The 24648-nt window shown below is 42.0% G+C and overlaps 1 protein-coding gene across 1 annotated transcript in view; it reads right to left on the reverse strand.

The window, feature by feature from the left end:
- Positions 1-560: 560 nt before the first annotated feature.
- The window catches only part of lrrc4bb (leucine rich repeat containing 4Bb), a 35594-nt gene continuing 11506 nt past the window's right edge, over positions 561-24648 (reverse strand). The window contains exon 2 of the mRNA XM_060920771.1: positions 561-2501. Within this exon, the coding sequence (XP_060776754.1) occupies positions 561-2501 (1941 nt within the window). The remainder of the gene's footprint in view (positions 2502-24648) is intronic.

Genomic DNA, 24648 nt, shown 5'->3' on the forward strand with positions numbered 1-24648 from the left:
ACATGTCCTCATGTACCATTGAGTATGTTTGAAGTTGCGGTTAATAAACCGAGGCTCATTTTGTGCATTAAAATCCTACAGCTCAGCAGTCAGAGAGTAGATGGGTGTGTGTGTGTGTGTGTGTGTGTGTGTGTGTGTGTGTGTGTGTGTGTGTGTGTTCTGATGACTACAGTCTGTTTCAGTTTCAGTATAAACTCACACTCTATATCACACACACACCGTGTGAAGAGACCGATTCGTGATGTCCCCCTCAGTGAGTGTGTGTGATTTCATACAGGTTCTTCAGTGTTCTTCGCCTATGGCAAAACAACACGTAGGGAATTAACGCTACTTGGATTATAGACTATATTTTATACACAGATACAACTTTGTAGAAACTGCAAAAACAAAAGCCATTTTCTTTGGCACATGTCGCAGTAGTGCCAATTCCATCACATTTCTTTGTACAAACGATGTGTTTGATTTCATAATCCTCCGAGTCCCCGAAATAAAACTCCCACAAATGTCCATATGTCGATATCCACTGGCTCCTTAACACTTCAGTGTGTGTGTGTGTGTGTTTAGATCTGTGTCTCCTGAACACTCTCCTTGGACCCATTGGACAGCAGCAGAGGCTCATTCTGAGAGCTGGGGGTGTGGCTTAAGCTCTTCAGTGTTCCATGGAAAGTCATCGCCATCGGGATCGGAATCGGTAATGGTGGAGAGACAGATCCAGGATTAGTGGAGTCAACAGGTGTGGTTGTCTGATTGGTGGAGGGTGCCTGTTTCTTGGAGGAAGGGCTTGTTTTGTTCCCAGACTGCCCCACCCCCATGTTGAGTCCCAGGACATTGTTGTTAAAGTGATGAGATTTGTAGTAGTTATTGACATGATCTGAGCGCCCGATGTTGGGCAGTGTGACAATTTCAGGATCATGGATTCGATGATTTTTTCCAGATCCACCCCCAATACCTGGTCCTGCTCCAGAGTGAAGGGTGGAACCACCTGCAATGCCACTGGCACCCCCTGGTGGCCCCATTTCATCCTCAACATTAATTATCTCAATGGCACGGGCAGGACCATGATGCTTGTGCAGCTGGTGCTGCTTCCTCAGTTTGTAGAAAACCACAAGCATGACGGCAGCCATGAAGGTGATGGCCACAAAGCAGCCAATTATAATCTTTGTTGTCTTCATTACATCCTCAAGACCTGAAAGATTAGCAACATCAGTGATGGAGACCGTGAAAGGGCGCTCTGGAGCACGAGTGACATGAGGTGAGAGTGACAACGGCACTGATCCTGAGGGTCCTGTTGACCCTGATGATGCTGTTGGTCCTGGAACAGCAATGTAAGTCTCATTGACATATTGCCGAGCAGAGTTACGAATTTCTTGCACTGTCTCCACCGTTTCCACAGTGACTGTTGTAAAGTAGCTGTATCCATTGCCAGGGTCAGAGGCAGACACATTGAGGACGGCAGTTGCCGTGGTGTTTCCAGCTGAGTTGGTTACCATGCAAGTGTATGGCCCAGTATCCTGCATGGTGACATTAGTGAAGTTCAGAGTGCCATCATGTAGCACTGAGATTCGTACTTTGTATGCACCATGGGTCATCAGGGTTCCATTTGGGGTCAACCAGTTCACAGAGGTCATGGATGTCCCAGTTCGGCATTTCAGTTCCGCTGCCATCCCCTCAGTCACATTCAGGTCAGTTGGAGGCTCCACAATTACAGGGGCATAGCAAGTGAAGTCTCTTTGATCCAGATCGCCGATATAGCGTCCTTTGGTGCCAGGTGGAGCATGGCAGCGGGCACAGCAGGTGGAATTATCTGGCACGGTCTCCTTCAACCACCAACTGAGCCAGAGAACATCGCAGTTACAAACCCAGGGATTGTGGTTCAGGTGAACCCTTTCAAGCTGTTGTAGTGGTGTAAAAAGGTCATGGGGCAGTGAATGCAAGGAATTGTGTGATAAGTTGAGCTCCTCTAGGTTCTTCAGGTCATCAAAAGCATTGCGTTCAATCAGCAAGATGCGTGAGTGCATAAGCCACAATTTGCGTAGTGAAACAAGACCTTGGAATGATCCTGGACGAACTACACCTAGCTGGTTCCCAGAAAGTTCAAGTTCCTCTAGTTTCAGAAGTGGTGTCAAGTTTGGAACATCTTTCAATCCACACATTCCCAAATTCAGGAAACGGAGATTTACTAGTCCTTCAAAAGCTGCCTCTGAGATGAAACTGAGCTTTCGGAGTTCACCAAGGTCCAAACGTCGAAGGGAAGGGACACGATGGAAAGCATAGGCTGGGAGCGTTTCTATTGGATTATTTCTCAGCCAGAGTTCACGCAGTTTACTGAGATATTCAAATGCTTGCGATGGGACCACTGGCAGACGATTATCGAAAAGCTCAAGTGTGATGAGGTTTGGGAGGCCATTAAATGCTCCAACTTCGATCTGACGAATGTGATTCTTTGACAGCTGAAGGATCTCCAGGTGACTCAGGTGTTTAAAGGTGTCAGATTTGATCATCTGCAGAGAGACAGAGAGAGCAAGATAAAACAACATTAGGAACAGTGGAATAAATTTAAAAGTGATGTGTTTTCAGTCAGCATGCATTTTGGAACATACTTTTTTTTTTACCATGTGGTTTCCAGATTATATACAACATGTAGCATTGAAATTGCCACCGCATTAGCTATTTAACAATTCTGTGTAGCTGAAAAGGTTCTAGATCATGTCTCACCTTTACAGGAGCACTAGCAGGTGCATTTAACCTTTTCCATTATTTATAATATTGTTAGTAAAACACACAGGCTGTTAATCATATAAGCAAACCTGTCTGCTTCATGAAACGAGCAGTGATTTGAATGAATGATGGCATCAGCTTAAGCTGCATGGAAACAAGCTCTGCCCACTACTACCTTATTTACATTTACATCATATACACACAACACACCCCAATTTCAGCACTGAGCCAATATTATGGAAGCATTCAGTGGAGTGCATTTATAATAACCAAGGAAAGTCAGAGTAAACAGAGAGGGATAAAAGCTGAATTTCAGTGAAGTACAGTGAGTGATGTTTGTGTCTGATGTAAATAATATACTTTTAGAATGCCAGAAAACGTCATATAAAGAGTGCAGACAATTTGGAAGAAAAAAAAACATTATAATTTAAACAGACAAAAAATATCGTTCAATAAGTTTATCTTTTACAATTTGTAATGATAATCATGTAGGAAATATGTGACTAGTTATTCAGTTATGTTTTGTTTGGGTTTTCAGTTTTGTTTTATATTTTTAAGCAAAGATTATTATACCTCAGTTTTATTAATTTTTGTATTAGAATACATCAGATTTAATACAATTTTCATTTATAATTTGTGCTGAGTATATATATATATATATATATATATATATATATATATATATATATATATATAATTATGTTTAATATATTAGAGTATCATATGTATAATATTATGATACAGTTAGTTCTGCTCCACTAATTTGATTGGATAAGTGGTGTTCCAGAAGTGCTGGTACTTAAGGCCAATTTATGCTGACAACCCAGTTCTCGCAGATGGCGTCGCAGATGGCGTCTGCGAAGCCCCCCCCCCCTTCGCAGACGCTCTGCGCGCACCTCCCAAAAATTGTGACCACCACAGACAGCCTCGCAGACAGCGTCACAGACAAGAGGGCTCTGATTGGTCCACTCTACATCCGCTGTACACGCACTTCCGCTTCCCTACTTTCCCGGTTTGGTTTGTTTTCACGACCGCCATTTTTAAAAACATGAGCGAAGATGGAGCAGCACGAAGAGCGGTTGATCGAGGAAGTGAGGAAGTACGTACATCTATACGACTCCAGTTCTAGTCATTATAAGTAACCGTAGGATAAACACTCCACTAATCACACCCACCAACTACTCCTAGTGATTTCGCGACTTCGCGCCCCCTTGCGTTGTGGCGGTGAATAACATCGCGCACACCTATTACTCCCCACTCAACGATAAATTACAACTGTCTGCGAAAAGCTATCTGCGAAAGCCTTGTCGCAAGAGCATGCAGAGGCCTTTAGTGTAACAGTGGTGGTATGTCTCCTCTAAAATTCCACTTCAAGCAACAGTTCCTTATGAACCATTACTGCACTTGCTATGGGCTCTCAGTCAGTCTGTGCGTTGGCATGGCAACACACAATGCTCTGTCCAGCTGTGGTTTCTTTGGGAACGGTTTTCATTCATGGAGCAAAAATTAACAAAATATTAGGCCATATTGTGTCTGAAATGTCAGTTACTGTATAGAAGCAATATCACATGTCAGCAATCGTGCTGTGCCTACAGTCGAATAACAGCCACAATGTTAGTCACTACAACAGGAATGCTTCCTCATGCGATACTGCTTAAAGATGATGCATTATAAACTGTGGGTGGTAAAAGAGAGCAACTGGACTTGCTTGAAAAAAAGTTTCAAGCAAGTACAGTTGCTCTCTTTTACCACCCACAGTTTACTATGACCTGGATGACTGAGAATCTTCACAGACATGATGCATTATAATACAATTTTGCATTTAATGTAATATTAAATAATCTATTTCATATAATTTCCAACCTGAATTAATAAAAATAATTCCATATTACCAAAACACTGAAAAATAAACAACTTAAAATGAATTGAGCTTAGTGATGCTTTCTCAAATGCTCAACTGTTAAATAGCCACATATGTCTCTGAGTCACAATTACACATTCCATGTTCACACCAAACGCCATTCCAAATATTTTAGAATGAGGTTCACATGTGCAGAGATAGCAATCCTGCAACTCTGGCATTAGAGCTGTCACAGTGGGGCAAATGGATGACAAATAGGAGGCAAAATCACACAGCCAAAGCTAACACCATGGAAGCCTCATTAGCCGCTGCTTTATGTGTCTAACAGGTTTGCTTTCTTCAGTGGATTACCCACTGAATAGCCTGCTGAAAGAGCTCTTGTTGAAGAAGACTCTATTTTCTGGCATGTGAAAATTAGTCCTTTAGGAGCACCAACAGCTTTAGGTGTACAGTTAGGTGTATACCAGGAGCCAGGGTACCAGACATTGCAGAGCAAGTCTATGTTTTTTTTCAAAGATAACTTAAGAGATAACAATATATGCCTTTATCAGTCAGAAATTACTGAGAAGTAACATTGTAGAGGTGTGTAAATTATCAAAGGTGATCCCAGGGAAGTATGGCAATGTAGCTTACAGCAGGTTATGGTTGCTGAACTGCTGGTTGTCCAGTTGGTGCTCTGAAAACAATGTGGACTTTATAGATAATTGGAGTAGTTTTAAGGGCAAGGCTGGCCTGTTAGGGTGGGATGGTATTGGGAAGGTGCTGCTGTCATTTCTTGCAGCATAGCTCATAGTCTCAGAACAGGGCTAGTTAACTTGTGACAATCCAAAGCCAAGGCCGGGGAGCAGACGAACAGGCTAAACCGACTGTCTGCTAGCTGCACAGAGTCATCACTCAGGGTCCACTACATCGAGACTGTGTTCACTCAGATATACAAAAATGTAGAAAAATGTAGACAAATTTTGCTTTAGTACCTAATCAGGATTAATATAGATCATACTGAATGCACAGCCAGTACCACTGGCATGAAGCTAGGACTGTTAAATATTAAGGGCCAGATTTACTAAGCAGGGCAAATTAGAAGAGGCATGCAATAAAAAAAAAAAAGAACTGATGGGAGTGGCCAATTCTGCAGGTGATCTACTAACAAAGTGGAAATTAATGAACACAAATGCAGTCAGTTCATTTTAATAATGACCAACACAATCTTCCAAGAGCAGCACAAATTACCGTAAGGTCGCAAACAGGTACAGAATAACGTGCCTTGTCAATTGATATGTTCTGATAACATCTTCCTCTGGTGTTCCAAATAAATTAACACAAGAGAATAAAATTCTGTCCCTTCTAGCATGCACTCGTTTTTGTGCCTAATTCCTGAGCAGACAGCGGGATATGCGCAAGCACATCAATTACAGTTGTACATTTTGAAAAGAAAATATTAATCTGGGCAAATAAAAATCTATTCTGTGCATGCTTTTTGCCTGCATGCTCGCTCAATCTCTGTGTGCACTAGCAGACACCTGCACACTCGCTCACAGTATATCTCTCTCAGCATATCTGCAAAATTTAGACATGCTTTTTTTGACATTAAATAATGGTGCAATTATCAGTAAAATGACTATTGCAAACTATAGTACATCATTTTGCATGATTCGTTTTAAATACTCTTCTCCCCCAAATTTTGTGATCGAAAAGGGAAACTCCTACATATACATATGCAATGTCAGATACAAAAATAAAATAAAATAAAATAAATAAATATATTTTTTTCCACAAAAGAAAAAGCAAGGGAGTGTGAATCCTCATAAAAGAAGTAAAAGCTTGAAGCAAAACAAGATTGGGACATGCAACAGAAGAAAACAAGGATAAACACTGGTGTGTCCTTTCCCAGATGGAAATCACTGAAGAGGCACAAATGTTTTCAAAGTAACACGGAAGTGGCTGGTTTTCTGCTGGACAGGTAATTTAGCCTATCAATCTAAATGCATTTATAAATTTATTGGTAGCTGGTAGCTCCCTTTCCTCACCTGCTCCTGACTGCTCCACAACCTCTGTCTCTCCCTCTTCTTCTTCCTCTCACCTCAGTAATGTTACTGGGTAATCTATTCAGTATTTGACTCTTCAAACGGAGAAAAATATGTATCCTGCTAGCAATAAAACATCACAATGCAGAACAAGATTTATTTTCTTACATGGAAATTATGACCTATACTTTTACAGACTAAATAATTAAATACAATTTGTAAACGTCTGTCTAAAGTAACCTCATTAGCTGAAAGGCTTAGAGATAATTTTAGAAGTATTTGGAAGTACACTACGGGCACCTGATGGCCACCAGACTGTCTAATACACAATTGGAGAGGGAGGGGTAAGGGAGGGGCATTCATCCTTTATCCCTAACCGCTTATCCTGTGCAGGGTCATGGGCAAGCTGGAGCCTATCCCAGCAGTCTGAACAGTACAAACATTGGTTTCCACGACTGCGGGGAGAGATAAGTGGCAGGGAAACTAGACAGAACAAAAAACTTGATCAGTTGCCAGTTTGCACTGTACGATACTCTAAAAGTCCTCTTCCTTACCTTGTCCAGCTTTTGAATAGCACATTGTAATCGGAACGGCCAACCATGATGTTTTACTGTTTGTATATATATTCATGGTGGCACGGTGGTGTAGTGGTTAGCGCTGTTGCCTCACAATAAGAAGGTCCGGGTTCGAGCCCTGTGGCCGGCGAGGGCCTTTCTGTGTGGAGTTTGCATGTTCTCCCCGTGTCTGCGTGGGTTTCCTCCGGGTGCTCTGGTTTCCCCCACAGTCCAAAGACATGCAGGTTAGGTTAACTGGTGACTCTAAATTGAGCGTAGGTGTGAATGTGAGTGTGAATGGTTGTCTGTGTCTACGTGTCAGCCCTGTGATGACCTGGTGACTTGTCCAGGGTGAACCCCGCCTTTCGCCCGTAGTCAGCTGGGATAGGATCCAGCTTGCCTGTGACCCTGTAGAAGGATAAAGCGGCTACAGATAATGAGATGAGATATATATTCGTTTGTGATTTTAACTCTTTAAGTATGTTTGACTCATCAATGTACCTTTTATCCAATGTACAGAACATGTAATTCAGCTCTTGGGCTGCCAAATGTTATTTGAATAAAACCCATTTACTTTACTGACTATGGGCGAGAGGCGGGGTACACCCTGGACAAGTCACCAAATCATTGCAGGGCTGACACATAAAAAACAAACAACCATTCACACTCACATTCACATCTACGGTCAATTTAGAGCCACCAATTATCCTAACCTGCATGTCTTTGGACTGTGGGGGAAACCGGAGCACCCGAAGGAAACCCACACAGACACGGGGAAAACATGCAAACTCCACACAGAAAGGCCCCCATTGGTCACTGGGCTCAAATCCAGAACCTTCTTGCTATGAGGTGACAGTGATAACCACTACACTGCCGTGCCGCCCGAGAGGCATTCAGTTGGTTGGAATCTGAAACCTCACTGCTAGATGCCACTCAATCCTATATAGTGTACCTTTAAATACAGAGCCACAAAAAATACATCTACCCAGTCGTTTTCATGAATTATTATTTACAGACTCCCAGGGTCATATCTTTAATTTATTCATGGATTTTGACTTTTATCTCATACCTGGTTGTCTCTGTAGGCAAAGCCGCCATTGCAAGAGATATTAATATTCATTTTCATAATCCAGAAGACCCATTGAGAATAGCAATTGTGTCCATTCTAGATTCATCCATCCATCCATTATCTAAACCACTTATCCATTGGGCTTACAGGGCAAGCTGGAGCTAATACCAACTGACTTCGGGTGAGAGGTGGTGTTCACCCTGAGCAGGTCACCAATCTATTGCAGGGCTACACAGAGACAAACGACCATCACACTCACATTCCCACCTATGGGGGATTTAGAGTAAACACTTGACCTAATCCACATGTATTTGGACTGTGGGAGGAAACCACAGTCCCCGATTACAGTGAACACACTCTTGATTTAATACTAACATTTGGATTTAATAGAAAATATACTCACACTACCCCAGTCTGAAAGCTATAATACATGCACTTTGCTATGCTACTACAGTACATCAAACATAAATTCACTGTACATACTGTAGTTTTATCAATAATCTCCCAGAGTTATCAACCTTGATTGGATCACTGTCAGACCCCATAGAACTTGATCAGACAAATGAATGCTTAGAATCATAAGATGCACCATCTGTCCTGTAATGTGATTCACTTCTGGGGTCAGTTCTGGGTTGAGGGTACAGTGTGCATGTTTGGCTGCTGCTCCTCACCGATTAGTGTTTGTATGTTTATCTGCTTTTCTGCAACTTCATCATTTTGTGGATCTGTGTATTTTTTTATCACTTTGTATGAGTTGCTAATGCTTGAACCCAATCTCACTGACTTTTCTTTGGATTAACACCACTACTGGGTTTTTTGTTTCCTCCTCTGCTAGCTAATGCAAACTACTCACCAGCTCTGTTTTCCACAAGTACTCTCCCCAGTTGCCTTTCTCCTCCTTGGCTCAATTGACAGGTGAATTTCCACTCTTTTACTAATTGTTTCTCGGCAGTTTATGCTTTCCCATCTCCCTTTTCCACCTCTCATTTACTGAAAAGGCACTGGGCTAACATTAGGTTCTGGCTAACATGGATGGCTATGACAGTTGTGTGGTTGGCTTGGCTTGGCTTGGCTTTGGCTTTTTATCTTCCAAGATGTCATCTGCTGGCGGTGCCTTTTGGACCCGTGTACATAGTGGTGTGTGCACGTTGGGACTGGTTTATTTTTTCATCACCATGGACTTGATTTATTCTCCAACTCAGTTGCCAGTTCTAAACTGCCATGCTCAGCTTGACCAATCTGTATACTCCTACTGCAGGTTGCTCAGAATTACACGATGCCCACGATGCATTCATTGCTCTTCGCAATGCTATTGGAACCTGTGCTACATGTTCTATACCATTCATTTAGTCTTTTCGACCAAATTGCTCATGCTGCAGTGATGCCATCAAGCTGCCATCCTATAGTTCCAAGATGGTGGCATGGCAGTAGCATGCAGCAGCCTCTACGGATCCAAAATGGTGCTTTCTTGTGTCATTTTGTTCCTTTGCCCGACCTTGTACAGCACATGGACATTGAATCAAGTGGTGTTCATGTTTACCATCATCAGACACTCCTTCAGTACAAGAATCATGCAGAAAACATCATAAAAGATGATCTGCTGGAGAAGCTATGCAACCTTGGCCTGCTGCGAGGAACAGGCTTCCAGTCCTCAGCATTGCCTGAGGCTGGTGACCCAGGGAGGAACCATCAAAAGCAGTGTGTGAGGAGGCAAAAATGTGGAAAGTGTGGGGGTATCCATGCTAGGCTAACAGCTAACCCTAACCAGCTGGTTGACCCATCCATTCTACTCACCATTGTCTGCTCCTTAGAAAATAAATATATCTGACTCCAGCGGACTACCCAGCGTGAGTTTAGAGACTGCTGTGTTCTTGTTTTTGTGGAGACATGGCTCAGTGACAGAGTTCTGGACACCGCCATTCAGCTGGATGGGCTAGCTTCATTCTGGGCCAACAGAAATGCAGCTCTGTGGGGTAAGACTTGCAGAGGTGGCACACTGTATGTATATACATCGACATAGAATGGTGCAGGAATTCTGTGCTAGTCTCTGGCTATTGCTCATTGCTAGTGGAGATTCTGACTGTTAGATGCAGATTGTTTTTTGTTTTTTTTTACCACAGGAATTCACTTCTGCATTCATAATTGGAGTTTACATTCTTCCCAGTGCTAATGCTAAGGAAGTGTTCTGTGTACTGTATAGTGCTATCAGTGAACTGCAGAATGCACACCCAGATGGACTGTTTACTGTTGCAGGAGATTTCAATCATGTGAATCTCAGGTTAGTGCTCACTAAATTTCATCAGTATGTGGACTTTGCAATGAAAGGGGTGAACGCGCTGTATCTTGTTTACACAAACATTCCTGGCACATACTGGGCAGAGTCCCGCCCCCACCTCAGCTACTCAGACTACATTTCTGTTATGCAAATTCCAGCATACAGATCACTCATCAGATGCTCCAAACCAGTTCTAAAGCACGTAAAAACCTGGCCAGAAGGAGCCATCTCTGCTCTCCAGGACTGTTTTGAGAGAACTGACTGGAACATGGTTAGGAAGGCTGCAACCAATGGCGACTGCACTAACTTAGAAGAGTATACAGCATGAGTGGCCAGCTACATCAACAAGTGCATTGATGATGTTACATCACCATTCGCCCCAACCAGAAGCCATAGATTACTGCAGAGGTGCACGCGCTACTGTGGATCTGAGATGCTGCCTTCAGAGCAGATGACAGAGTGGCTCTAAGAATAGTGAGGGCCAAACTGTATCAGACCATCAGAGCAGCAAAGCATGCACATGCCCAGAGAATCCACAGCTACTTCCAGGACAGCGGTGACACACAGCACATGTGGCAGGACATTCAGGCCATCACAAACTACAGGGCACCACTACCTGCCTGTGACAATGATGCTTCCCTTCCAGATGCACTGAACAGCTTCTGTGCACAGTTTGAGGCACAGAACGGCGTGGCAGTGAGGAAGAGCATCCCTCCTCCCAATGACTAGGCGCTGTGTCTGATCACAGCTGATGTGAGGAAAACTGTACACAGAGTCAACCCACAGAAGGCTGCTGGACCAACCAACATCCCTGGTAAAGTGCTCAGAGGTGTGGACCAGCTGCCAGATGTTCTCACTGACATCTTCAACATCTCCCTGAGCAATGCCATCATTCCAAAGTGCTTCAAGATCACTACCATCGTCCCAATGCTGAAGAAGTCTTCAGTGTCCTGCTTCAATGACTACCATCCCATTGCACTCACACCCATCATTATGAAGTGCTTTGAGAGGCTCGTCATGAGGCAAATAAAGGCCCTGCTGCCTCCCTCCCTGCCTCCCTGCAGTTCACGTATTGCCATAACCGGTCAACAGATGACACCATAGCCACCACCCTTCATCTGGCCCTTACCCACCTGGACAAAAAGGTCACATACATTTGAATGCTATTCATATACTTCAGTGCAGCATTTAACACAATCGTCCCTCAGCAGCTAATTGGAAAGCTGAACCTGCTGGGCCTGAACACCTCCCTCTGAAACTGGATCCTGAACTTCATGACTGAGAGACCTCAGTCAGGCCAGATTGAGAGCAGAACTTCCAGTACCACCATACCAAGCACTGAGGCCCCCCCAGGACTGTGTGCTCAGTCCACTGCTGTTCACTCTGCTGACTCATGACTGTGCAGTAACACACAGTTCAAATCATATAATCAAGTTTGTATGTACAGCGCATTTGATTGTATTTATATGAATTTTGCACTTAATAAGTATTAAAGCTGATTGATTGAAGTTTGCTGATGACACGACTGTGGTGGGTCTCATCAGTAAGAGCAATCAGTCAGCATTCAGAGAGGAGGTGCAACAGCTATCAGACTGGTGCAGAGTTAACAACCTGTTTCTGAACATGAACAAAACAAAAGAGATGGTTGTTGACTTCAGAAGAACACGGAGTGACCACTCTCTGCTATACATCGATGGCTCACTTGTGGAGAACATCAAGAAAACCAAATTCCTTGGTGTTCATCTGGCAAAGAACATCACTTGGTCCCTCAACACCCGCTCCATAGCCAAGAAAGCCCAGCAGCATCTCTACTTCCTACGCAGACTGAGGAAAACCCATCTCCCATCACCCATTCTCACAATATTCTACAGAGGGACTATTGAGAGCATTCTGAGCAGCTGCATCATAGCCTGGTTTAGGAATTGCACCGTCTCAGATTACAAGACCCTACAGCAGATAGTGAGGACAGCTAAGATCATCATTGGAGTCTCTCTTCTCTCCATCAAGGACATTTACACCACATGTTGCAGCTGGAAAGCCACCAGCATTGTGGATGACCCCACACACCCCTCACACAATCTCTTCACCCTCCTGCCATCTGGAAAAAGGTACCGAAGCATTCGGGCCTTCACAGCCAGACTTTGTAACAGTTTCTTTCTACATGCCATCAGACTCTTCAACTCTGAGGGACTGGACTGATTCTCACAGACTGTTGATCATACCCCTCCCACTGCATTCTTTGCACAGTGAAGAACAATTCCCTATCACTTTTTTCAATGTTCACAATGCTTATCACATACAATGTTTACATTTATTTCTTTTTACGTATGCTACCCCAAAACACACACTCAAACTTACCACACATTATCAGTAACCGGTACTGGTTGGCACTGTACTATCTGTTTGTGTTAGTTGTCATTTTTGCACTGTCCTTGTTATCTGCACTTTATGTTGATGTTTGCACTTTGTTGTGTGTAGTTTATTGTCTGCAGTGTTTGCGCCCGGTGTACTCTTGCACTTTATGTTGTTATATGTAGATTTGTAGTCCTGTGATGTTTAATGTAGCACCATGGTCCTGCAGAAACACTGTTTCATTTTAACTGTGTACTGTACCAACTGTAGTTAGTTTTTTTTTTCTCTTTTTTATCAGACATCTAGTTTTTGGGTTTGTTTACCTGACATGTTTCGACGTACGACTGTCGTCTTCCTCAGAGTGTCACCGGATGTTATTGGTGACGCATCTTTTATCAGCTGATGTTTCCGAAGGCGTGGCCTTCCTGTCTGGTTTGACAGGTCGGTCACGCCTTCTACTGTCTGTTCGTCCCCTGCAAGATGGCACTCCAGGTGTGGGAGAGCATGTATGCTCCCTCATCCCGGTTGATGGTCCTCGGGCTTCGCTTACGGATCTCCATGGCCTCCCTGAAAAAGCCGCACATGATGGCTGATAGTGGGTCTCCCATGGCAAAACCTTCCTTCAGACAATTTACAGACAAAAGGAAGGTTTTGCCATGGGAGACCCACTATCAGCCATCATGTGTGGCTTTTTCATGGAAGACCTGGAGCAGAAAGCACTCACTACAATACCAGCAGAATACAGGCCAACACTCTGGAAACGTTACGTGGATGACATACTAGAAAAAGTGAAGAGGGGACACACTCAACAACTCACCGACCATCTCAACACCATAGACAATACCGGCAATATAAAATTCACACATGAAGAAGAAACGGAGCAGTCAATAGCATTTTTGGACTTAAAAATACATCACACAGAAGAGGGGGACATCAAAATAAAAGTACACAGGAAACCCACACACACCGACCAATATTTAAACTGGACTTCCGAACACCCCATAATGCACAAAATATCAGTAGTCAGAACATTACATGAACGCACAGCAATAATTACAGATCCACAGGACAAAGAACAGGAGGAACAACATATACAACACGCACTGAAGGCATGTCAATATCCACAATGGGCAATATCCAAAGGGGTGGAACAGGTTAAGAACAACAAAACACAGAAGAAAGAGAAAAAGCAAACCAACAAACAAGAACACAGGGGAGTAGTTACATTACCATACATTAGGGGAATAACTGAACGCATTCAAAGAGCAATGAGGAAACACAACATTAACACACCTGTCAAACCACACACACAACACTCCGTCAGATCCTGGTTCATCCCAAAGACAGAATACATCCGGACAACAGATGCAACACCATATATGAGATTCCATGTCAATTATGCAATAAAACTTACATTGGGGAGACAGGAAGGAGTTTCAACACAAGAAAAAATGAACATAAGAAAGAGTGCGAAAAGGAGACAGCTACAAGACAAACCCGAACAATAAAAGAAAAGGCACAACAGGAAAATTATAAGTCAGCTATAACAGATCACTGCAAAAGGGAAAATCATATTATGGACTGGGGGAATGCCAGAGTCATCCGCACAGAAGATAACAAACATCAGCGCTGGATCAGGGAGGCCATGGAGATCCGTAAGCGAAGCCCGAGGACCATCAACCGGGATGAGGGAGCATACATGCTCTCCCACACCTGGAGTGCCATCTTGCAGGGGACGAACAGACAGTAGAAGGCGTGACCGACCTGTCAAACCAGACAGGAAGGCCACGCCTTCGGAAACATCAGCTGATAAAAGATGCGTCACCAATAACATCCGGTGACACTCTGAGGAAGACGACAGTCGTACGTCGAAACATGTCAGGTAAACAAACCCAAAAACTAGATGTCTGATAAAAAAGAAAAAAAAAACTAACTATATTTAATATAAGACATAATGAACGTAATCGAAATATGTACCAACTGTATATGGATGAAATGACAATAAAAAAGCCTTGACCTTGACGCCTCATAATTTGTGGGCAGCTCTAATTTTTAACCATGTCTATATAACCTTTTTGTCAATTTCCACTCATTTGCCTTATTAAACTATCATTTGCTTACCAGCAAAGCCACCTTGCTTAGAGATGTTACTGAAGATAAAAAATCTGGACATACTACTGCTCACGGAAACCTGGCAAACTCTGAATGAATATATAATTTATTCTGCTTACTCCCTGGCAATAGAATTTTTGCCCAACCCCATGCCATGTGAAGAGTGAGTAGCCTGGCTGTTGTATACAGGAATACTCTGAAAACTGTGACCATTAACGTCCACAGTGTTCTGTCATTTGAATATCTTGCATTGAAAATTACTGGCCCCAAACTGCAAATTGTTCTTCTCACCTACTGTCCACCCAAACTACTCCCCAGGTTTTTCTCTGACCTGACTGAGTTGCTCATGTTAATTAGTAGCTTTAACTCTTCTGAAATGTTATTAGGTGATTTCAATATCCATGTTGAATACTGACTCTGCTACTGCAAGGAAATTTAAAGCTATTTTGGAATGCTTTAACATTAGGCAACATGTTGATTTCCTCACTTGTACATGGCCATACCATTGATCTAGTATGTACCTCTGTGCATGATGTCTCTGTTTCTGCGTCTCTGGCTGGCATCTCTGGCTGGCATCTCTGATCACTATCTCATTCAAATCTGTTTTTCCTTACAAGTTACCATACATAGACAAGATAAAACTAAAATCACCTACAGTATCAAAATCTCTTGATCCAAATGCCTTTTTGTCTACCTTCTCTGCCTCCTCCCTCTCCTCAACTTATCTTCCCCCTCTGAGATTCTCATTCACTGCGTTTACATGCACATAGAGAAAATCGAATTTCTGCCGTTGCTTGACTGAAATCGAAGTTCTAAATGCCATGGAAACACCTTAGTTAGGCTGAAATTGAACCGAACTTGATTTCTCGTAATCGAGCTACACGACCTAGATTATGTGATTTTTGCTGAGCTACTTAGTGCATGTAAACCCTATCAAGCTACGTAGTCGAGCTACTTACTTCAGCACTGCCCCTTCCGGAAGTGACGAGTGACGAGACCACAAGCAGGAAACACGACAGCCTCGGTCGGCATGACAACAGTAGTAGCGAGCAGCAGAAGAGGTCAGGAGGAACAAACGAAGAAGAGAAAATGGCGAGCAGAAACGAGCACTTCTGGAGCAATGAGGAGACAGAGTTCATGCTCATTCAGCTTAAGGAGTTGAATATATTAAAATTCATGGACGGGAGAAAAACGCGCAATGGAGAACACGGAACTGATAACTTTGTTTACACTCTTGAATAGCTCTTCTTCATGATGACAACCGGAAGTATACCAACACGATGGGGCGTGTAGCGCCACCTGTGACTCGGGTGCACAATGTACCTCACACAATAGCTCGATTTCCTTGTGTGCATGTAGGATTGGATTTCTCTGGCACCCTGCTGGGACCCTTAGCTCGATTACCGACAGTAGCTCGATTTGGATGTGCATGTAAACATACTGATTGTGTACAACTCTTCTGTTTCTTCAGTTTTAAGTATGCTTGCTCCTATGAAGGTTCGGGTTGTGCCGCCTTCTTGTTCCACCCCCTTGTACACTCCGGAGCTCCAGGTAATGAAAGCAGCGGATTGGCATCTGGAGAGGCTTTACAAAAGAACTTGTCTTGTTGTCCACTCACAAGCTTAAACACTGTTGCAGACCAAGTTTACCCCTTCATGGCAACAATACTCTTTAATGGCAGTGGCCTCTTTCAGCAGAATAATGCACCCTGCCACACTGCAAAAAAAAAAATCAAGAACATGAAAAATGGATAAAGGTGTTGACTTGGCTTCCAAATTCTCCAATCTTAATCTAATTGAGTATATGTGGCATGTACTGGACAAACAAGTTCAATCCATGTAGACCCCACTTTACAACATACAGGACTTAAAGGATCTTCTGCTAATGTCTTGGTGCCAGATACCACAGCACACCTTCAGAGATCTTGTGGAGTCCATGCCTCAATGTGTCAGAGCTGTTTTGGTGGCACAAGTGGGACTTACGCAACATCAGGCAGGTGGTTTTAATGTTATGGCTGATCGGTGTACATGTAACAAATGATTTTTTATCTTCTTCTTCTTCCTCTTCTTCTTCTTCTTCTTCTATTAAAAATAACCTATTCTTCCCTTAGCATAGGCTATGTACATAAATCATTCAAACTAGCAGTTATCAAACCCCTGATTTAAAAAAAAAACTGACCTTGACCCCTGTCAGCTGTCCAATTATAGGCCAATATCAAACCTCTTTATCTCCAACATCTTAGAAAAGGCTGTGGTACAACAGTTATGCTCATATCTACATCGGAATAACATCCATGAAATGCATCAGTCAGGATTTAAGCCTCATTATAGCACAGAGACAGCACTGGTTAAAGTAGTAAATGACTTACTATTGACCACTGATCAAGGCTGTGTCTCCTTGCTTGTATTGCTTGACCTTAGAGCAGCCTTTGACACCATGAATCATACCATTCTCCCTGATAGACTACAAATATTGTTGGAGTCAAGGTAATGCCCCTCTCCTGGCTCAGGTCTTATTTAACTGATTGCTATCAGTTTGTTGATTGTAAATGGTGACTTTTCTTTATATACTGAGGTAAAGTTTGGTGTTTCACAAGGTTCTGTTTTAGGCCCACTGTTTTATATATATATATATATATATATATATATATATATATATATATATATATATATATATATAAGTGTGTGTGTGTGTGTGTGTGTGTTACCTCTGGGAAATATTATTCATAAGCATGGTATTAGCTTCCACTGTTATGCTGATAACACAGCTGTATGTTTCAGAAAAGCCAGATATACCAGCTTAATAAAATTGAGAAATGTAAGATGGACATTAGACACTGGATGCTTATTAACTTCCTTCTACTTAACTGACAAGACAGAAGTACTTGTACTCAGACCACATGCAGATAGAAGGAAGTTTTCTGCTTACATAATAACCCTTTCTTCATGTGCAGCAGTAAAAAAACCTTGGTGTGATTATTGATTCCAGTCTTTCATTTGAAGCTCATGTAGGTAACATTACTAGGGTAGCTTTCTTTCATCTCAGAAAGATAAGAAATATAATGTCACCACACAATGCAGAAAAAAAAATTGTTCTTGCTTCTTTTTAGGGCAAACCATGGCCTAAAGGTTAGAAGAGCAGCTTTGGGACCAAAAGGTTGCTGGTTTGACTCCCTAGATGAGCAGGAAATTCTGTGGGTGGGTGGAGTAAATTAACTTTCCCCTCCCTCTACATCCATGGCTGAGCTATGCATTTGTGCTCACATTCCCAGATGGGTTAAATGCAGAGGAAAAAAATTCACAGTGCTCTAATGTATAGGTAACAAAAAAGGCTTAAAATTCCTATTTTTTTAACCTCTAGGTTGGCTTATTAGTAGGTGCAAGAACAAGCTCCAAGTTAGTCCAGAATGCAGCAGCCAGAGCCCTTATCAGAACCAGAAGACATGTCTATATCACCCTTATCTTGTCCGCACTACATTGGCTCCTAGTCAAATACTGCATCGATTAAAAATACTGCTCATGCACTGAATGGTCTCTGCTGAGCAAACTTTTGGTCTTTTAGGAGCTCTCATTTTTGCGTCAATCAAAAGTTGCAGGATATTTATTAGTACCATTAGTACTTCTGTAAAGCACATTGAACTGCCACTGTGTATGAAATGTGCTATATAAATAAACTTGCCTTGCCTCAAATAATGAAGGCTACAGCTGGGGGCAGGGCACAGCTGGGGCAGGGCTTTCTCTTTCACACACCCCAGTTATGGAACAGGCTTCCAATTAGTGTGCAGGACTCTATTTGTTTGATAAATATTACATTTTTTGTAAAATATTAAATGTAAAATAATAAATATATTTGTTTAGTAAAGACTTTAGTTAATAGTTTTTTTGTTTGTTTCTTATGTAAAGGTGCAGATCTGGAGGGTTTATGGAAATAAAGTGTCTTGGTAAAGTACAATGTTTGGATGCTGCCCCCCCCACACACACACACACATTTGTTGATGGTAGAGTGACTGCTGTTTTATGTCCTAGGGCAACTTCAAGTCTGTCTTCTGGTTCTCCCTTTTATGCTGTTATAGCTAGTCTTGCTGGAGTCCCTACTTGCACTCTGTGCACTATGTACATTTTCTTTAACCATTACATGACAAGAGCATACCTAATAATATGTTTTCTGCATCTCTCTCTTTGCCTAGCTACACATTACTTCTGAGATACCAATGAAGCTGATGACTTCTGTCCTCCACATCTGCCTGATCCATCCTGATGCTCTACTTCTGCTGAGGATCTTCTTCACTTGAATATTAGCTATTCAAGTGAAATTAGCTAGGCCTTAAGGGGCACCAGCAGGTTTAGTCAGGAGTATACCAGGAGCCAGGGCACCAGACATAGCAGGTAATCTTAGGGTCCTAGGCAAGCACAGGTTCTCAAAGATAGTTATCCATGTAGGAGCTAATGATATACGCCTATGTCAGTCTGAGGTTACTAAGAGTAACTTTGTAGAGGTGTTTAAATTAGCGAAGGTGATGTCTGATGCTGTAGTATGCTCTGGCCCCATCCCAATGCGGCATGAAGATATAGCTTACAGCAGGTTATGACCGCTGAACTGCTGGCTGTCCAGGTGGTGCTCTGAAAACAGTGTGGGCTTTATAGATAATTGGGCTAATTTTGAGGGCACTGCTGGCCTGTTAGGGCGGGACGGTATCCATCCCACTCGGGAAGGTGCTGCTCTCATTTCTTGCAGCATAGGTCATAGTCTCAGAACAGGCCTAGTTAATTTCTGACAATCCAGAGCCAAGGCCAGGGAGCAGACGAACAGGCTAAACCGACTGTCTGCTAGCTGCACAGAGTCGTCACTCAGGGCCCACTACATCGAGACTGTGTCTGTTCCCCGAGCTCAACAAAAAGGTAGAAATTTTCAGAGAGTTTGTTCCAGTAACCTAATCAATATAAAATTAGATCATACTGACTGTACAGCTGCTGCCAGCAGCTTTGATCTAAAGGTGGGGCTATTAAATATTAGATCTCTTACATCTAAAGCATTAATTGTTAATGAACTTATTACTGATCAGGAGTTTAATGTACAGTGTTTAACAGAAACATGGATTAAGCCAAATTAATGTATAGTATTAAATTAAGCTGGTCTGCCTGGATACAGTTATATACACCAGCCTCGTCTAACTGGCAGAGGAAGAGGCGTTGCGGTTATTTATAATGATTATCTAGGTGTAACACACAAACCTGGTTATAAATTTAATACATTTGAAGTTCTTCATACTCATATAATGTATGTAGCCTCGAAAAAAGTCTACCTAGTTAATTCCATTACTTATTATTTACAGGCCCCCGGGGCCATATTCTGAGTTTCTTTCTGAATTTGCAGATTTTATCTCAGATCTGGTTATTTCCTTAGACAAAGCTTTAGTTGTAGGAGATTTTAATATTCACTTCGATAACCCAGAAGACCCTTTGAAAACAGCGTTTGTGTCCATTTTAGATTCAGTAGGGATTAATCAGAATGTCATAGGACCGACCCATAATACCATTGTACATTGTACATAATATGCTGTTTGTTTTTTTTGCCCACCCACTTTTGTAATTTTATTCTTTTTGTGATTTTATTCTCTTGCTCTTATTTTAATGTACCGCTCTTCGCCCTTCTTAATTGCCCTTTGGGGATAAATAAAGTTTTGTCTGATTCTGATTCTGATAATGGTGGTCACACTCTCGATCTAATACTAACATTCAGGTTAAACATAGAAAATATAGTCACACTTCCACAGTCTGAAGTTCTCAGATCATTATCTCATCTCATTCAAACTATGTCTGAGTAATAATATATGCACCTCACCACGCTACTGTATTAAACGTACATTCATGTCAACTACTGCACAAAGCTTTATAAATGATCTCCCAGAGTTATCAACTTTGATTGGGTCACTGTCAGCCCCTGCAGAACTTGATCAGGCAACTGAATATTTAGAGTCAACGTTCTGCCATACTTTAGATAATGTAGCTCCTCTTAAAAGGAAAATGATCAGAGAGAAAAAAATTAGCACTCTGGTATAATGATGACACTCACACTTTAAAACAGACCACTCGAAAATTGGAATGTAAATGGCGTCAAACAAAATTGGTAGCGTTCAAATTAGCGTGGAAGGAGAGCTTCCTGAAGTATAGAAAAGTTCTTAGTGCTGCTAGATCAACATATCTCTCCTCCCTAATAGAAGATAACAAAAATAATCCTAGATTCCTATTTAATACTGTAGCAAAATTAACCAGGAATAAGTCCACTATAGACACATGCACACCTGCAGTATGTAGTAGCAACAACTTCATTAATTTTTTTAATGACAAAATTGAGAATATCCGACAAAAAAATTCAAACTACTAATTTAAGGTCAGACAATGTAAGTGACCCTGTAGTTAACAATATAACTGTATCAGATCAGCAATTTGAATGTTTTACTCCCCTTAGAGAAACTGAATTACTTTCATTAATCTCGGCATCAAAAGCCTCAACTTGTGTCCTAGATCCCTTACCGACACATCTATTCAAACAGATAATACCTGAAGTAATTGAACCGCTTCTAAAAATAATAAATTCTTCTCCTCTATCTGCTGGTACCTCGTATAGTGAAGGCTACATCAGGGGGCACAGCCTTTTCTTACAAAGCCCCATAGTTATGGAACAGCCTTCCAAGTAGTCTTCGAGAATCAGACACAGTCTCAGCATTTAAGTCTCGGCTGAAAACATATCTGTTTAATCAAGCCTTTTGTTAATGGTGTTTATGAGGTAAAGGAGTAGATCTGGAGGGTCCTCAGACAGAGTGTTTTGGTAAACTGGGATGTATGGATGCTGAAAGTCCCCACTCGCTTGCTCACTCGAGTTTGTTGATGGTATAATGCCTGGCTGCTTTATGTTTTCTCTTCTGTTTTGTACTACTTTGACATGTTTGAAATAAAGCGTTCATTCATTCATTCATTCATTCATTCATATGTCCCGGGGCTCCCTCATGCCTGTGTTACCTTCTGGCTCTCCCCTTTTTAGTTATACTGTCATGGTTAGTTTTGCCAGAGTCCCTGCTTGTGCTCAGTGCAATATGTACAGTGGTGCTTGAAAGTTTGTGAACGTTTTAGAATTTTCTATATTTCTGCATAAATATGACCTAAAACATAATCGGATTTTCACACAAGTCTTAAAAGTAGATCAAGAGAACCCAGTTAAACAAATGAGACAAAAATATTATACTTCAGGTGTTTTCAATCAATGGGATGACAATCAGGTGTGAGTGGGCACCCTGTTTTATTTAAAGAACAGGGATCTATCAAAGTCTGATCTTCACAACACATGTTTGTGGAAGTGCATCATGGCACGAACAAAGGAGATTTCTGAGGACCTCAGAAAAGCATTGCTGATGCTCATCAGGATGGAAAAGGTTACAAAACCATTTCTAAAGAGTTTAGACTCCACCAATCCACAGTCAGGCAGATTGTGTACAAATGGAGGAAATTCAAGACCATTGTTACCCTCCCCAAGAGTGGTCGACCCACAAAGATCACTCCAATAGCAAGGCGTGTAATAGTCAGAGAGGTCACAAAGGAACCCAGGGTACGGTAACTTCTAAGCAACTGAAGGCCTCTCTCACATTGGCTAATGTTAATTTTCATGAGTCCACCATCAGGAGAACACTAAACAACAATGGTGCGCATGGCAGGGTTGCAAGGAGAAAGCCACTGCTCTCCAAAAAGAACATTGCTGCTCATCTGCAGTTTGCTAAAGATCATGTGGACAACCCAGAGGGGTATTGGAAAAATGTTTTGTGGATGGATGAGACCAAAATAGAACTTTTTGGTTTAAATGAGAAGTGTTATGTTTGGAGAAAGGAAAACACTGCATTCCAGCATAAGAACCTTATCCCATCTGTGAAACATGGTGGTGGTAGTATCATGGTTTGGGCCTGTTTTGCTGCATCTGGGCCAGGACGGCTTGCCATCATTGATGGAACAATGAATTCTGAATTATACCAGCAAATTCTAAAGGAAAATGTCAGGACATTTGTCCATGAATTGAATCTCAAGAGAAAGTGGGTCATGCAGCAAGACAACGACCCTAAGCACACAAGCCGTTCTACCAAAGAATGGTTAAAGAAGAATAAAGTTAATGTTTTGGAATGGCCAAGCCAAAATCCTGACCTTAATCCAATCGAAATGTTGTGGAAGGACTTGAAGCGAGCAGTTCATGTGAGGAAATCCCCCAACATCCCAGAGTTGAAACTGTTCTGTATGGAGGAATGGGCTAAAATTCCTCCAAGCCGGTGTGCAGGACTGATCAACAGTTACCAGAAACGTTTAGTTGCAGTTATTGCTGCACAAGGGGGTCACACCAGATACTGAAAGCAAAGGTTCACATACTTTTGCCACTCACAGATATGTAATATTGGATCATTTTCCTCAATAAATATATGACCAAGTATAATATTTTTGTCTCATTTGTTTAACTGGCTTGTTTTTTATCTACTTTTAGGACTTGTGTGAAAATCTGATGATGTTTTAGGTCATATTTATGCAGAAATATAGAAAATTCTAAAGGGTTCGCAAACTTTCAAGCACCACTGTATACTGTTCCTACTTATTCAGGTGATATTGGGCATACCTAACAACCTGTGTTTTCTCTCTCCTCCCTCCCCCAATCTGTCCCTCTGAGTTACATGTTGATCCTGGGCTCGAAATGCTGACCTCTTCTGCTCCTCGGACCTGCCTGATCCATCCTGGTGCCCTGTGTCTGGTTGGAGTCTCATTGCATCGCTCCTGTGGAGGATGGCCCCATGTGGGGGACGGCCCCATGAGGACAGTTGAAAGTCACACTTGGAGGACACTCTGGACTCTTACAGTAATGCTTTTATGACTGAGGACTACAGTTGACTTGCTAACTTTAGGACTGCAGTTGTCATGAACAGTTTTGCACTCAAGTTTCCATCAGTGAAGAGTTTATAACATCAATGAAACTGACTTCATGTTAAAACTGTTAATATTATAGTCATGTTGTCTGTTCTTGCCCAAATGAGGATGGGTTCCCTTTTGAGTTTGGTTCCTCTCAAGGTTTCTTCCTCATGTCGTCTGAGGGAGTTTTTCCTTGCCACCATCGCCACAGGCTTCATCATTGGGGATAGATTAGGGATAAAATTAGCTCATGTTTTTAGTCGTTCAAATTCTGTGAAGCTGTTTTGCGACAATGTTTATTGTTAAAAGCGCTAAACAAATAAACTTGACTTGACTTCTCTTAGTTATAACTATGTACCAAAATCCTTTAATCTATCAGTTATCAAACATCTGATTAAAAAACCTGACCATGATCCCTGTCAGCTGTCCAATTATCGGCCAATATCAAACCTCGCCTTTATCTCCAAGATTCTTGAAAAAGCTGTGGCACAGCAGTTATGCTCATATTTACATAGGAATAACATCCATGAAATGTATCAGTCAGGATGTAGACCTCATCATAGCACAGAGACAGCTCTGGTTAAAGTAGTAAATGACCTACTGTTGGCTTCTAATCAGGGCTGTGTCTCACTGCTTGTGTTGCTTGACCTTAGTGCAGCATTTGATACCATTGATCATTCCATTCTTCTGGATAGACTAGAAAATGTTGTGGGAGTTAAGGGAATGGCCCTCTCCTGGCTCAGGTCTTAT

Source organism: Neoarius graeffei, chromosome 5 (genome assembly GCF_027579695.1).
Source record: "Neoarius graeffei isolate fNeoGra1 chromosome 5, fNeoGra1.pri, whole genome shotgun sequence".
In the NCBI taxonomy this organism is placed as follows: Eukaryota; Metazoa; Chordata; class Actinopteri; order Siluriformes; family Ariidae; genus Neoarius; species Neoarius graeffei.